The sequence below is a fragment of the Pezoporus wallicus genome, unplaced genomic scaffold, assembly GCF_028554395.1.
Source record: "Pezoporus wallicus isolate ANWC-B61680 ecotype Strahan unplaced genomic scaffold, APGP_CSIRO_Pwel_v1 contig_6732, whole genome shotgun sequence".
In the NCBI taxonomy this organism is placed as follows: domain Eukaryota; kingdom Metazoa; phylum Chordata; class Aves; order Psittaciformes; family Psittacidae; genus Pezoporus; species Pezoporus wallicus.
This window is the reverse complement of record NW_026638638.1, coordinates 787,236-802,863: the sequence shown is the minus strand read 5'-3', so window position 1 is coordinate 802,863 and position 15,628 is coordinate 787,236. Positions and strand designations below refer to the sequence as shown.

Genomic DNA, 15,628 nt, shown 5'->3' with positions numbered 1-15,628 from the left:
TTAAACTAACTCATTGTCTGAATCTTCTGAAAAGTAAACAGATTTGCAGCCCACAAAGTTGAGGGGGACTACTTCACTCCCAGCAGAAATGAAAGTGCCTTTAATCTGAACAGGCAGTGAAACTTTTAGTACCTTGTCTCCAAGGGCTGTGTTCCAAGCTGAGGGAGCTGTACGCTAATAACAAACTGTGGTTACCTGAGAAGTTGTGGAAGCATCTCAGGAAAGGAAAATACTGGATGAGTGTGGGTTTCTGAGAGCATTTAAGTCCTTGTCATGCCATAGATTGGGTCTCTCATGGGACCTGATCTTCCATTTATGTGAAGATTTTTGATTTAATGAAATATTCCGGGCATATTTTCTACTGTTAATTTTTACCAAAGCATTTTCTCTGTAACCTTTTACATTCTTGTTTAGCCTTTATCCTTTCAAACAGAGTGCAGCAGAAGCTATATTTCAGTACCTCCTGACTGCACCATATTTTTAAGAAATTAATTCTTGTCTCATCTCTTGATATCCATATGCATTACTGGCTAGTCTGTATACCACCATTAGACAGAAGAAAGGGTCTTTGGCTATTGCATTAGTGCCTAAAGGGGGTCATATATGGAAACACAAGATGTGTCTGGCAGTTTGGTATTCATGTTTTTTAATTGCTGATGTCAGTTCAGTATTCGACCTTTGACAAGGGTAGGCAGTGAAGGATGTGCACCTCAGACATCTGGAGAAAAAGCTTCTGTGCATAGTGGACTACAGGAAATGATGTAGCTGTTCTACAAGGACTTGTTTAAAGCTAAAATATTCATCTAGCTGCATCATCTGTCTTGTGTTCACTCGCCTCTACACGTTGTTCAGGCTCCTGCATTGCTTGCACGCAAGAAAAGAGTCACATTCTGATTGTTGCCTCTGAGATTGTTCTAAATAGTTTAATGTTATGTATATATCATACTAGGTGGCTGAGTATTATTAGAAATCCTGGGCTTTAAGCGCACTGTCATCCATTGTTCAGTAAACACAATTACATTGCCCTGTCTTTCATCTTTTCTCTAATGAATCCATGCTAATTGATTAATCAGTGCTGTTGCTTCACTATGATAATCCCATATGAGGAACAGTAGTAACATAGCTAGCAATTGCTAACATATGCTGTACTCTGAGGAAAAAACCCTGCAAGTGGCAAACCCAGATCAGGTGAAAGCAGAGTGGTGGCTCAGCTAAGCCTCATGTTCCACAGCACAGCTCTGTCTGCTGGGAGATAGGCCTGATTTTTCGGGTATTCAGATGTGAGCGGGATCCACTGATCACTGGTACAAGGGATCTTTCAGGCTACTGCCAATTAATGTTGTGCTACAAAAACGCATATCTGAGAAGATGTGGGCAATGTGATCACTGAAATGCTTTTTCGAAGTTTCATCTGCTGTTAGTTACTGAAGTGACTGTCTGGACTTGAATGTGGCTATGACAGTAGCTTCTAAAGCAAGACAGAGCATTCTTACACCATCACAGCATGTTACTGATGTTGCTGATAACTTCCAAAGGACTGAATAGAGATCTCTGATCTAAAACAAAGCTTAAAGTTGGCTCTGGCAGGCTTCTAGCAGTGCTTAGCAGGCTGATGGACGGTAACAATTTGGTTTTCTTGGCTTTTACGGAAAGAACAGAACTATGGATTCCTGTTGACCAGCCTAACTTGTTTAAGGCATCACATTATATGCTCCATTCATGAAGAGAATTAGCAGCAAAATATTAAATATGATCTTTAGTGAATTATGGTTTTTAACCTTGAAAATGGGTGTATATGTTAAATTTTAGAAACCACTATTGTTCGCTCATAGTCACTGGTGGTTATGGTGAAGATGCACAAGAATTTTCATGTGGCTAAAAGAGATGGCTAAACACGATTAAGGGATTTTGGCAGTTTTGATTTGGTAGTGCAGTTACATTTGAAAAGGATAGTTTGTTTTTTCTCTTTTCTGTATTGTTCATTAGGTGTGTCTTGGGTTTGTGGTGGTTTAGGTTTTTTGTTTGTTTCAGGTCTTAGTTGTTTTTGTTTTGGGTTTGTTAAGTTTTTTTAAGTGCCGAGAATTAGAATAAAATGCACATCCTCTTTTTGAGGAACATGGTGATGTGGCATCATACCTAAGATTGTCTAGGTAAGATTTAGATATTCACTGTGTAATACTTTCATGGAGAAATCATCCTGATGTAATGTGTATAGGTTTCAGAGATTTTTTATTTAATTTTAAAAAGGAATACAACCAGTTCCTGTTTACACAAAAAAGAGTCGAAACACAGATTTGTACTTTGCAGATCTCTTGTAAAAGGTTTTCTCAGCTAAAGATCCTGGGAGTTTTAAAAAATTGAGTGAAGCTAGGGAAGATAATGCTGATGTTCTCTTGATCTGAGAAACTTTGATGGATTTTCTTGTAGAAGTACTAGTATCTTTCCTGTCTTTGCAGTATTACTTGTCCAATGGCAGTTACCAAACAAGAGGAGGGATTAATATGCGTTTGTAGAGCTAACGGTAGTGCGCTTCTTAAATGATGCTTGTTGCCACGGGAATGCTTACAAATAATTTTTATAGTAGCTCTTATGTCCAAGGGTTGTGTGCTTTTTTTGAGCACAGATTTTTGTCTCCAAGTGGATGATGCAAAAGAAATCACAAGATTTAGCTTGGAAACACCTGCTTCCTCACTGTCTTGTATTGCTGGTAGCACTGGTAAATATTCTCTGTGAATAAGAGAGCAGCCATGGATTTCTGAATAGTAAATTTAGCAGTAGTCCTTAAAATATAATTAAAAACTCAAAAGGTAAATAAAATATGAATGTAAATATCCTAGCAGAATCTCAGGATCTGTATACATTAGCTCTAATACCTCCGCATAAGAGTTGCCATGTTTCAAATCAGCCAGAATCCTTTAAAATACTCTTTAAGTATAGATGATCTTAAATTAATAATCTTGCTGAGATGCAAACTATACTGGCTCAGGTACAGTGACCTCCTAACATTGCTTTGTAGCTTCCAGTTGGCTTGTAGTGCAGGCAGAGGGCTTGCAGGCAATTAAAGCAGCATGATAAATGGGGGAGAGGCCTAATAAATATATCTTCTGTTTTAAAGGTGCCAGTGGTTATATGGCTGGCCATGTACTCCTCCATCCTTTCAGTAATTACCCCAGTAGTGACAACTTCTAAAAGTTGCAAACATTTAGCATATTACTTATGTTTCCAGAAGGTTTTTGGTTGGTTTTGGTGTGTGGGTGTTTGGTGGGTGGTTTGTTTTTTTCTTCCCCCTACTGAAACATTTCCTTTTACTTCAAGAATTGGTTCTTGGCCAGTAGAGGTGCTAAATGCAAATATTTATCAATATGCTATCAATGCTTTTAAAAGCAGCTTTCTATTGCTTTGAAAAAGACATTGCTCACACCTCACCCTGGGAATTCTTAAAATGTTGGGCTTAATTCCAGAGTTTTATGTGCAGGAAAGCTGCTTCTGGAGATTTTTAACTGAGACAACTTTTCCGTTTTTCTCTGAGCCTTTCACTAAGAGAACTACTTAGGCACTCAAGCTGCACCTCTTCCTTCCCTTCACCCATGCAAAACAACTGCCAAGAAAGGTGTGAACTCCAGTACTCATGCAATTTGCTTTTTTTTTTTTTTTTTTTCCCCTTTCTTAGTGTTTGAGATCTGAGGACTCCTGGAAAGTTTCATGACCAAAATTATATGTAACAATTTTGATCTCGGGGCCTAAAGTAACCCTTTCTGCTGTTACAAATAAAGAAGTTACTGTGTGCATAGGAATTTAAGAAACAGCATGGCTGTTTCCATGCAGAGACCACTCCTTAGGTAGATCCTTGGATGGTTAACACTGGAAACAAATTGGGAGTAGGTAGAGCAGGAAGTATTGAGGAGAACATTTTTAAGGTTGGTATTGGCAAGGTGTGTTTTACATGTAGAGGGTGAGTATTTCCAGGAGAGCTCAGTGGGAGTTAAGAGGTAAGAAACTGGCTGGTGTAGCTTGTGTCTTTGAAGAGCTCCTTATTTCGGTTCCTGCTGACTCCTGTTCTCCATGGGAGCTGTGTTTGGTATTTAACAGTATCTTACCTCTAGAAAGCAGGGGCTTCAGTGTGCTTGCTGACTTTGGACCACTGCTAATTAGGGGGGAGAAAACATTGTCTCCTGTACTTAACCCCACAATGTACTGTTCGTCTCCCTGGCTTCTCAGTGTTGAGTGCACCCTGTTTACTACTGAGGCTTTGTCCTCATAGACTTCTGGCAAAAGTTGTTGACCACTGAGCTAAGGCATAAGCAATTATTTTGAAAATACATGTGTGCGTATAAGATGTTCCTATCCCAATTTTCACGATGATACTGAGTACTTCAGTTGAATTGCGTGTGTGATGCAGTTGCTTCTAACCTGCTTCCATGCAAAGTTGCCTGGAGTAGTTGGATTGACCAGGGAAGGGGATTTCAACCAGCTTGAGTTTTGCATTGAACAGCACAGAATATCTATCCAGCAGTACAGTTCAGCTATAACGATAACCCTCAACAAAGAGTTCTTTGGCAAATGATTTTGGGGGATAATTTCTTACTAAAGATTGATTCCCAGGAGGGTGTCTATTTATGCCCTTGGTTTTAAAATATCTTTTTAAGTGCTGAGACCGCAGCTTACTACAGTACTCAGGAAATCCATTGATAGTTGAAAGGGAGAAATGTTGCTATTGTGGTTCCTGAAACTGTCATGTAATTGCTAAAAACATTCTATATTATGGCTTTTCTTTGTGCTGTGCTAATTAAACATGAATCCACTTACATATTATTAAAAGTATCTGAAGATGTACAGCTATTCTTGTATTCAAAAGTATCTTTTGCCAGTCCAGTAGAATTTGTCCATTTCAACTGACAACCTTGAGAGAAGGTTGCATGGTTTTTATTTTCGTATTTAAACCTACCCAAAAGTCATCTTTAGCAAGTGATTAATTGCATTTGTAGATACTTCACAATTGCATCAATTATCCATTTCAAATGGATTTCATTCTGAATAGCTGAGAGGATGATGTAGTTTAATAAGTAAGTGAAATGAAGTATATTGTAAGCTGTTTAAAAATACTTACCACGTTTTCTGGAGGCCGAGTGATTTAAATCAAGCAGACTGCTGGAAAAATAAGAAATATGCAGTAACAAACAGTAATATTTTTTTCTTTCAGTTTAGCAGCGTTTTATTAGCCTGTTTTGCATTGGCTTTCATCCTTGATATATTGGTGATAGCAATACTGTGGGGATGTTAGATGGTTAGGAATTTTTTAATTGAGATAAATAAGTTGTGGTTATAAATACACTTGTTTAAGTATGAGAGCTTGCATGTCTGTTGATCAGCATCTTCTCTTTCAGACATGTTCTGTAATGTTTAGAAGCATACTGAGCAATTTACTCCATTTTCTATTATTACTTGGTTTTAAAAATATATTTGATATTTTGTTATGCTTATTTTGAATAATAAAAAAAAGGAAAGTTGTATGTTAAATAAGATTAATCTGGACGTTTTTTTGAGGAATTATTATGCATGCTTTTGCAATATTGAACCATTCTGAAATATGTTTCAGGAAGTGGTAAAGCTGTGTGGGCATGAAGATAGTCTGGTATTAGCTTGGTAATGAAAGGTTAGCTAAGCAGATGAAACCATATATTGACACCAACTTTGTTTTCATATCTAATATTTTAATGACTTTGACTTTTGTGTTGGTATTTTCGGTGTGTAGTGCTTAACCTGTTCAGAGCCTCTGCTTTTAATGCTTTTCCTCAGAAAATTATTTCTTCTGCAGAGGTGTTCTAAAACCAGGTTTCAGCTAACTGATAACTTGTAATGTATTTCACTTGTCAAAGTATTCCCTGACCTTGTGATAACCTGACTCTGTACTTTGTAAGTAATAGTAATAAAATAACTTTTCCTAATGTAGGATTTTAAGGTCACATCTTTGATTAGGCCCACTGCAGATTTAAGGCCAAATGAGGAAATCTATGAACCAGTTTTTAGTATAAAACACTTTTCAGACTTGTGATTTGCTGCATTCTTTTTTTTTTACAGTTTGAGGGTGACGGGAGTGTTGTAATGATGGATTACTGGTTATTGTGGTCAGACAAAGTTTCTTAGCTATTTCAGAAACACACAGACACAGGCAACTTACCTTTTGTCCCAGCAGACCAAAGTAACCCATGGAGAAGCCTTTCTGAGGAACAGTCATGTACAATAGGCTAGAACTTGGGAACAGCACTGTATCCAACTGCTGGACGTTACATCAGGATGCATGAAACTTTGACTCAAATAGAGCTATCATATTTTGACTCATACTTGGTTATATTATTACTGAATGAAAAATGGCCATAATGTGCATTCCTTGAGCTATATGGTCCTGGGGATCATCTTCTGTAGGCAGTGTCAGCTGCATTTGTGTTGCATTTGTTGCTGTAACTAAAGGTAAACACTTTTACTTTGTAACATGGACTAATCGGTTTGGGAATATTCATGAAAGCTAAAAATAGTGCTATGGCTTTTTAAACTCACTCTGGCTGTCAGAAATGCTCACATGATCCTGAAAGTGTTGCTAAAAATGTTCAATTTTAAAATATAGTAATTAAAATTGTCTGTTGTGAGAGCAAGATGAGACATTTCCTGCATTTGTAAACGAAGCATTCCTTTCCGCCTTCCCAGGTTTCCTTGCATCCGACTGTTTGTTATGTTGGTAGGATCTGAACTCCCACTGAACCTTCTTGGAAGAAGGTTTACTGTTGGCCACGTAGGGAGAGTGAACTCTGCAGCCTGCCACCCTGCTCTGTGACCTTCTGCTTTAGGGTTTGGATGCATTTCCTTTGTTTTAAAAAGCTAATGCCCTCGGGGAAGGCAATACTGTAAACTGGAACTTCAGACATATATTTTCACTTTTAACTTTGTCATTAAAGGAAAGTTTCGGATAAAGATACTTTCCCTTGGGTGTACTGGACTGCTCCATTCCTAATTTGAATAGATTCCATGTGTATTTCTTCTATTAATAGATCTTATTTATTTCCTTGAAGTTTATTGTTATCGTTTGACTATTTTATACTCCAAGTATACCCTGCGCTCAGGATTTTCTTCGATTGTTTATGTAGACTTCCTATGTGTAAATTTGTCTGAGATTAGCCTCGTGTGTTATTGTTCAATGAGAATTCTTTTTCCAAGTACAAGAGGATTTTTTTGCAACATAGCTTTTCTAAGAAGTGATATATTTGCAATTTTATACTTCCTGCAAGCTTACAAGAAGTCTTAAGAATAGTATTCTGAGCCTACAAGGGCCTTTTAGGGCCACTTGGTGGCCCATGAATATTTCTAAAGCTCTCTACTGGACTGGATGGTATTGTCCACTCTTGGGTGAATGTGCAAACTTTTGCTGCAGAACCACCTCAACAAAAAATTTATCTTTTTTTTAGCTAAAATGTAGCGCAAAACAACACTAGAACCAGAGCTTAGTTAGAAAACAGATCTGGTGCAGGTTTTTTTTATTTAATATGAAAATCCAGGGGTTCTAGGTTGTGATGATAGTGAGAAAACAGAACAAGGGGCTGGTCAGTAACCTGACTGTCAGCGCAGCCATCTGCTGTGTTACCTGCTCAAGGCCGCACCCTTTGTTTCAAATAAGAACAGTTGATTTGACCATTTTCAGTGAGTTCTGTCTCTCTCTGTCTCTTTTTCTAGACAGAAACTTTCATAGTCCTGGGGTAACGGTTGGACTTGATCATAAAGGTCTTTTCCAACCTAGTTGATTCTGAATCCAGCATATTTATTGTTGGAGCTAATATATATCCATACTGACTGTTGAACTGAGAAGACTGTGCATGTTCACAGAGTAGAAAATGTGACTGGTATGTACTCTTCGCTCATTCCACTGTTACACACATGTTTACCTAATTTAAGAGCTGTCACATAATGAATATAAGACTATTCAAAGTGTTTTGTTTACAGGTGTTTGCAGAGGGCTATTACTTAATGGGATCCCTTCTCTTATGCTTCAATCCTAATTTGAAGAACGTGCTTTTCACAGGACTGAGGAAAGTTGACTAATTCAAAATATCCCTATGTAAATAAATTTTAAAACTTCCAGTGTTCTTAGATGCATGTGCTTCATTGGCTTTTGTTTTTACCACACCATTTTGTTTTTTATTCCTGTTTCCTAAGTGAAAACTGCAATACTGTCACTGTAAATCTATTACACTGTCAGCTGAATTTGAGTCAAGTTTTGGGAGTCAGGGTCATTAATCCTTCTGCTATTGAAAATCTGACAATCAGTCTGTAAAATATGAACAAGAGATTGAGGTTTTTACTTGAGGTTGAGTTCCTGATTTATGAGGTTAGTATGGAATATGCTTCATGTAACAAGAATTGTTCCTTGACATGTGGTTCCACTGTGAAAAGTGATTGGAAGAGATGGCACATACTCAGTGTACATTTCTTAGAATAGTTCTTCCATTAGTGACATCAGTTCGTTTTCAGTGAGCTATATTTGGCTTGCAGTGGAAGCCAAGTCTGTTGGCTTGTGCTCCGATTAACATACAAAGAGAACCATACCAATACTGTGGGCTCAAAAGCAGTGTGTGAACCAAAAGGGGATCCAGTTTGACTTATGTTGTAAGGGTTTGCTTGTGAGGTTGGTCATGATTCTTTTTTTAGAACTCAAACCAACCCACTCTGGCCTGCAACTCTCTTGATTCTTATAAACTGAAAATGAGTTCTGCAGATCTTTGAAGGACTGAAAGCACCAAACCTTTAAAGCCATCTTTCTGAGTAGAGCCACCTTTCGAGAGACATTGGAAGTTTTAATATACAGTGTAGAGCTTCTATTGAAAATTAAATTACCTATCTAGCTGGCTTTGTTCTTTGGAATTAATTTATAACGTTGCAACCTTCTGCCTTGAGACAACTTGATATGGCGAGTATATACACTGGAAAACTGTACCACTGCAACAACAACAAAAAATAATTACTAACTTTATGCTTTATCTGGTTAAGATCAAGCTCTGAATTGAATTCTCTTGGTGTGTTGACAGCTGAAGATTTATGTCTTCCAGCTATACTCCTGTTGTGGAGTTGACAGAAGTGACCTCTCCAAAGAAGGGCTCTGTTACGGATTTTGCTCTGTTTACATTATTGCCATAAGGGTTGTAACGAAGTACAGTATGTTAAAGCTAATATATCACCTGCTGACAGTGGTCTTATCTCATTGGTACCTCTTTCCCTCTCCCAGAAAAAAAAATGCAAACATTGAGAGTCTAAGGATCACAAAAAGAAAGCCAAAAAATGGTTTTCAAGAGCTTTAGCATTAATGCCAGGTCCCTGTGTGAACTGTATTTTTGTGTCTGGCCAACTTGTTACTTTTTTTTTCTGTGAAGTAACTGTGAAAATATGTCTTTACCAGATAAATGCTTCTAAGGGATAGAAAGAGGAGGGGGAAAAGTGCTTGGGTTTACCGATGGTCTGTGGAGTCTGTTGCAGAAGGAAGGTGGCCTAGTATGGGAAAGAGTGAGATTCAGGTTAGACAGACAGGTAAGGAAGCAGTACTGTGAACTTCTGCAGTGGAAGCATGGTGGGACTCTGGTGTGAAGAGCAGGACTTTAGATCCCCTCCTGTTTCTCCAAATGCTGTGTCACGTACATTGCATACAGAAAGAGTCTTTCAGTCCTCACTGTCAGTGAGATGATGTTACTTATGGCTTGTTTTCTCTCCCAAATATTGACTCAAAAATATATATGCATAAATACATAATAGTCTAAAAATGCACTTTGAAATCTCTCAACAGGGTGCATCCCAGGTATCATTTCAGGATGGGGAGATGAACCCCAGTGGACTGACAGAACTGTTGTTGGCTCAGAGGGCCCGGCTCCCTGTCAGGTAGGAACTTCATCTGTTCAGTGCTAACTCAAGTGTGTTTTATCAACACACATGATAAGGCAGGCTTCTCATTCCAGCTGCATCTGTGAATCTGCATTGTTCTCATCGTCATGATCTCTTCCTCCTTGTTCCTTTCCCATCCCAAAAATGCACTCCATTCACATACTGAAGCACATATTTGAGCATGAGTCTTTTACCTTGTTGGTGAATATGAATTTCTTGTGCTGTTTGTAGTGTAAGGCTAAGGGGGAAATATGCTACTACTGTGTACTCTGTTTTTGCTTTCTATTCAGTCCTGTAAGTATTAATGCCAAGATAGAGGATATTTGTAGGTAATATATCTCAATAAATACCAACTCAGCTGAACCATATAATCCTAAAATGATCTTTTTCAGTTAAAATGTCACCTCTGTTTTTGGGTGGTAAGGTTATTACTTTGCTGTATCCTGTAGTAGATTTTATGTCTATGTTTATACACTGTGAAAACTATAGCCAATATTTGCAGTATTTCCCTGTGCATTACCTCACTAGAGTAGTTGGATTGAATGCATCCTTTTTCTCTCTTCAGTTATAATAAAACAGACATGGCCATTGCTGTTAAAACTGAAGGTGGTAGTGGTTACATTGATAGTTTGAGGAATAGCTTTTACTTTGATGAAACTACATTTTGAGTGAAACTGAGGTAAATATATAATCTGCATTGGAAGCTAATACAGTAAAATTTGAGAGCTGCATAGCTGAAATAAGAAGAAACTGGGTTTCCCAAGAGGTTTAATAATGAGCTTTGGTGTTTATTGTTCCTGAAATCACAGGGAAAATTCTAAATGGTGCTTTGCCTTGTTGAACCTTCTATCACTGGCCACAGCCCGTTGATCCAGACTGTCCAGATCTCTCTGCAGAGCCTCCCTGTCCTTCAGCAGATCAATGCTTCCAACCACCTTGATGTCATCAGCAAATTTACTGAGGGTACACACATCCAGATCGTCAATGAAGATATTAAACAACACTGGCCTTAATACTGAGCCCTGAGGGACACCACTAGTGACCAGTCGCCAACTATATGTGACACCATTTACCACCAGTCTTTGGGCTCTGCCCTACAGTCAGTTTCCAACCCAGCAAAGAATACACCTGTCCAGGGCATGAGCAACCAGTGTCTCCAGGAGGATGCTGTGGGACACAGTGTCAAATATTTTACTAAAAGTCCAAGCAGACAACATCCACAGCCTTTCCCTCATCTCTTATGATAAGTCACCTTATAATAGGAGATCAGGTTGGTTAAGCAGGACCTGCCCTCCATGAAGCCATGCTGACTGCGCATGATCCCCCCATTTTCCCACACATGCGTTGTGATCTCACTTAGAATGATCTGCTCCATGACTTTCCCCGGCACTGAGGTCAGGCTGACAGGCAGTAGTTTCTAGGGTATTCCTTCCTGCCTCTTTTGGAGAGAGGCATCATGTTGGCCAGCCTCCAATCCTCAGGGACCTGCCCTCTAGACCAGGACTGCTGATAGATTATTGAGAGTGACTTGGCAAGCTCCTCTGCCAGCTTCTTCAGCATTCTTGGGTGAAAAAAAATGAAATAAACAGTATCTGCATACCTTAATCTTTGAGCATTTATCCTCACAAACAACTGATTTAAGAACAGGTGTTGATATTCCCATTTTACCTCAGTGAAGTCTGGGAAGGATGCATGAAGTCACATACCCGAAGCCTGTGGGGAAGTTCACAAAAGCAGGGCTGTAACCCTTGTGGTCTTCTGGGCCATGCCAGGATTGTGGTAGAAGGATCATCTTTCCTGTTAGAACATGTTAAAATTTAGTCTTTTTTTTTATGCAAGGGAGTTAATTTCTTAGCTGTTCTTGTTCTTTGAGTTATTATTTCTTTTATGTGAGACTTTTTTTGTCTTGGTGTGGTTGTGCTTTTCAACTCATCTGTCTGTATTTTTCTTCCCACTTGGAGGCCTCCTTGTCACCTCCTTTATATGCCATTTCATAGTTTCTTCTCTTGCCTGCTGGTGCTGATACATATTTTTAGCATGGTCTCATCATGCAAAGGAATTGGAGTGCTCTTCCAGATTTCTCTGCACCTGCCAGGCCTCTAAGTTACACACCGCCTGATTAATGTTCTTCATGCAGGTATAGAACTTTGTCGCTTTAGTTGCTAATACTTATTTTCTCTTTATGGAATGTTGCTAAAGACTTCTACAGCTTGTTTCACCTGAAGTAATTATTATGCATCACCAAATATATGCACTCATTTGTCTCTTGATCCGTTAATTTGTAATGGGGATTAATCAAGCTCTGTGCATACTATCCTCATATTTACTGTTGTCTTTATGCTTTTACTAGGGTATTTTAGATCGTCTAAGTCCTCCTAGGAATTTTCTGAGATCGTAATATCGTTTATTGAGTTAAACAAGTCATTGTTGCATTTGGCATTCTTCAGAAGGTTGTGATGCTCATTTGCTTTTAATCTTCAACCTGATTTTGGTGGCTTTTGGAAATACTGACAATGAAAAAGACCGCTGTGATACTCTTCAGAGGTATTCAGTTTTCTGAAATGGCCCTTTTTCTGTCACAAAACAGTCGATAATAAGCACGGATTTCTGTAAATCTCTTAGGATTTTTGCAGAATTCTGCAAGCTGTCTTGACACAGGAGCATGTAAGGAAAAGTAGTAAAGAATATAGGTCAGAGTCCACTCAACTGTTGCCTGAGCACCAGTATTGAACGGACAGGGAGCAGAGGGAAAGGAAAACTGGCCAGAACAAGGTATTCTTGAGAACATTTCTGCATTGTTTATGTATATATATATATGCATATATATGTATATATATGTGTGTGCGTATATATATATATATATATAAAAATATGTATCTAAAAAAATAATTTTGGGATAAAATGAATTGTCTTAATCTGCCACCTTAACCTCAATGCCGCATTGAGACTAATGCATTAAGGAGAAACATTAGGAAAAAACGCCCAACAAAACAAGCACACATATACACCTCTCCCTCTACCCCTCAAAATGAAGAAAAAGAGAAGGGACCAGTCTTTCTTTAAATGTAGAGTCTCAGTAAAATAATTTTACCTTGCTTGTGCTTCCTGTGTCCTAAGGAGATTTTTGAAAACGCTATTTTGCCTGCAAGTGCTGAGATGGGGAGTATGAGGATTTTTTTCCCCCTCAAAATTATGAATTATAATCATACGTTTGTATTATAGTCCAATTTATTCAGTCACCTTAAAAGGAATTCAGAACACATTACTTTGTAAAGCAAAGTTAGTATTTCTGTGAAATTCACTGGAATTTCAAAAGTCAAAGAATTTAAATTAAGGCAATTATTTTGATTTTTGTATGGCTTTTTCCTTAAATGTGAAGAGGTGTTTTGGGTTTTTTTAAACTGTTTTCCTGAAATTTTTTTAAAAGAGTAATAGGTTTATAAAGAAAAACGAATCAGTGGAGACCATTTATCTTTCTTACTCATACCTTAATTTGACTGAATATAAGAAGTTTATATTAATAAAATAGTATGAAATAATAAAACAGCTTTTTTCCACAAGTAGTAAAACTAGCATCTTAATATCTAATTTGACTCCATTTGCATTGTTCTCTCTGAAAGGAAGTATTAGTTATATAAATAAATTCTGATTTGTGCAGGTATCTGTCTTGTGATATTTCAAAGATATAAGGGCCATGAAAAAAAAACAAATCATGATAAGCCTTCATTTAAATAAGCCATGTTAAATGATATTAATAAGGCTAATATTTCAGCCTAATTTTGAGCCACTCCCTAGTATGGAAGAAAGAAACTGCTATTGCTCTTGCTGCCTTCACTAGAATATATTCCTTCCCATCACTGAGTTTGATAATCATTATGACCTGTAGCACTTAAGCAAAAGAGTAGCTAGTCATCCAAAAAAATTATCTGAGCTTTCTCATCAGAGCACAAACCTATCTGAGGTCCGTGTCCCTTCTCTAACTACAGCCAATTTCACAAGGAGGAAGAAAAAAAGAATACCGTGATTAATATTTTATGATTATGAAGCCTAGTCAGCTGAAGTTAAAGGCTTCAGACTTGACTTGGTTTACATTTCTCACTCAAGTAGGAAAACTGTTCCATTTGAAGCAAATCCATTCACTTGAAGCAAATCCATTCACTGATTTAAGCAGGTAAAATTAGTTGCACATTTGGTGAATTAAATGAATGACAGCATGGAGGAGTTTTAGCTCCTCTGTTCAGAGCTAATAGGAAGGAAATTCTTTGCTTGGATGCTCTTAAAACATTTCACTGTAAAAGTACTGGGAAACTTTTCAGGACTATATCCCTCAGGAGCCTGAAAATTTTAATTTGACCTTTCAAGAACTGAACTTTGGTAGAAGAGAGAACTGCAACATTGGGTCACTGGCAGTTTTTAATGGAATAAATAAAGACGGGACTAATGACAACCCTCTCGTGATTTCTGAAGGTGGAATTTTTTTTGTTTGGTGGAAAAAATGATGCTGAGAGCAAGGGAAGACTAGCTAATGCCATCAGTGTGTAACATTTGATATTTTTTTCCTTGCTTCCCTTCATATTCTGGACTAGGACTGAAAGATTTTTAAAGTAAAAGCAGGATCTTGATACTCCACAGAAATCAGATGGAAATTTGTCACTACCCTTAACATTGAATCTCTTAGCACTTTATACATAGAAATACTGGTTTTGCAAACCTTGCTTTTCCTTGTAAAATTGAATGTTAAGGAGTAGTAAACATGAATCTGCTTGGACATGGATGTTTAGTTTAATAGCAGTGGATTGTTTGGAATTCAAAGGGTAATTTATGCATAGATAATTCATTACGTGTTTTCATTATGTTCCATTTTGCTGTCTTCCCATTTCTTTTTCACAGAGGTCAGGGTCAGTTCCTTGGTTTAAACACTGTAGGTACATAATTAAAGTGTAACTGCAGCATTTCTTTTCCTTCTCAGTATTTTATTTTTTTTTAACTACTGTGTCTTTCATTAGTCTAATAGCAAACGATTGGAACAACTTGATTTAAAGAAAAAAAGATGCACAGAGCTGGTGCATGCAGGCTGTCTGGTTTCTCTCTAAACCTTTAGACAGTTAATCTTACGGGAACCAACTAATACTAGTGGGGGGAAAAAATCTGGATTACAGTGTATCTTTACTAGATTTAACGCATTTTAGTTAGGAGAGGGTGATTGATTACCTCTTCAAACCTGAAACTGGAGCATTCTATATTGTTTCACAGCAAATATTTAAGCTTTGTGGATAGTTTGTTCAGTTTTGTATAGAATGGAGCAGATGAAATGTGCCTGTCTCTTCTAAAAGAGGGTGAGCGGTTTTCTTAACTGTGCCTCAAAAGCTTCTCCTTGACTCTGCATGCTCAGTTGCTTTCTTCTCTCCTTGTAGGGTGCTCTCCATCCCTAGATAGATATTGCTCAGATTTTCATCATTTGGGTGTGTTCACACTGTTTAACATCTTGAGCTCGTTTCTTCTTCAGGGCTTTCAAGATATTTTCACCAGAGCTTTGCGTATCTAGTTTAGAAGAGGGAAGTTAAAATGTGGAAAAGGGGTAGGAAGTAGATGGAAATGGGCTGTCTGACAGCTTGAGTTGAGCTGGCTACTCTGGAAGCTTCTCTGGAAGAATGGGTACAGACACTTTAGTGCCGTCAACTACTGTACTGTTTTATATGCAGAAGTAGCACAT

General features: G+C 37.8%; 1 protein-coding gene across 3 annotated transcripts in view; it reads left to right on the top strand.

Moving 5' to 3' along the window:
* The window catches only part of PARD3B (par-3 family cell polarity regulator beta), a 424,254-nt gene that overhangs the window by 178,188 nt on the left and 230,438 nt on the right, over nucleotides 1-15,628 (top strand). For all 3 annotated transcript variants that reach the window (XM_057411714.1, XM_057411715.1, XM_057411713.1), the window contains exon 5: nucleotides 9,821-9,912. In XM_057411714.1, coding sequence (XP_057267697.1) covers nucleotides 9,821-9,912 — 92 coding nt within the window. The remainder of the gene's footprint in view (nucleotides 1-9,820; nucleotides 9,913-15,628) is intronic.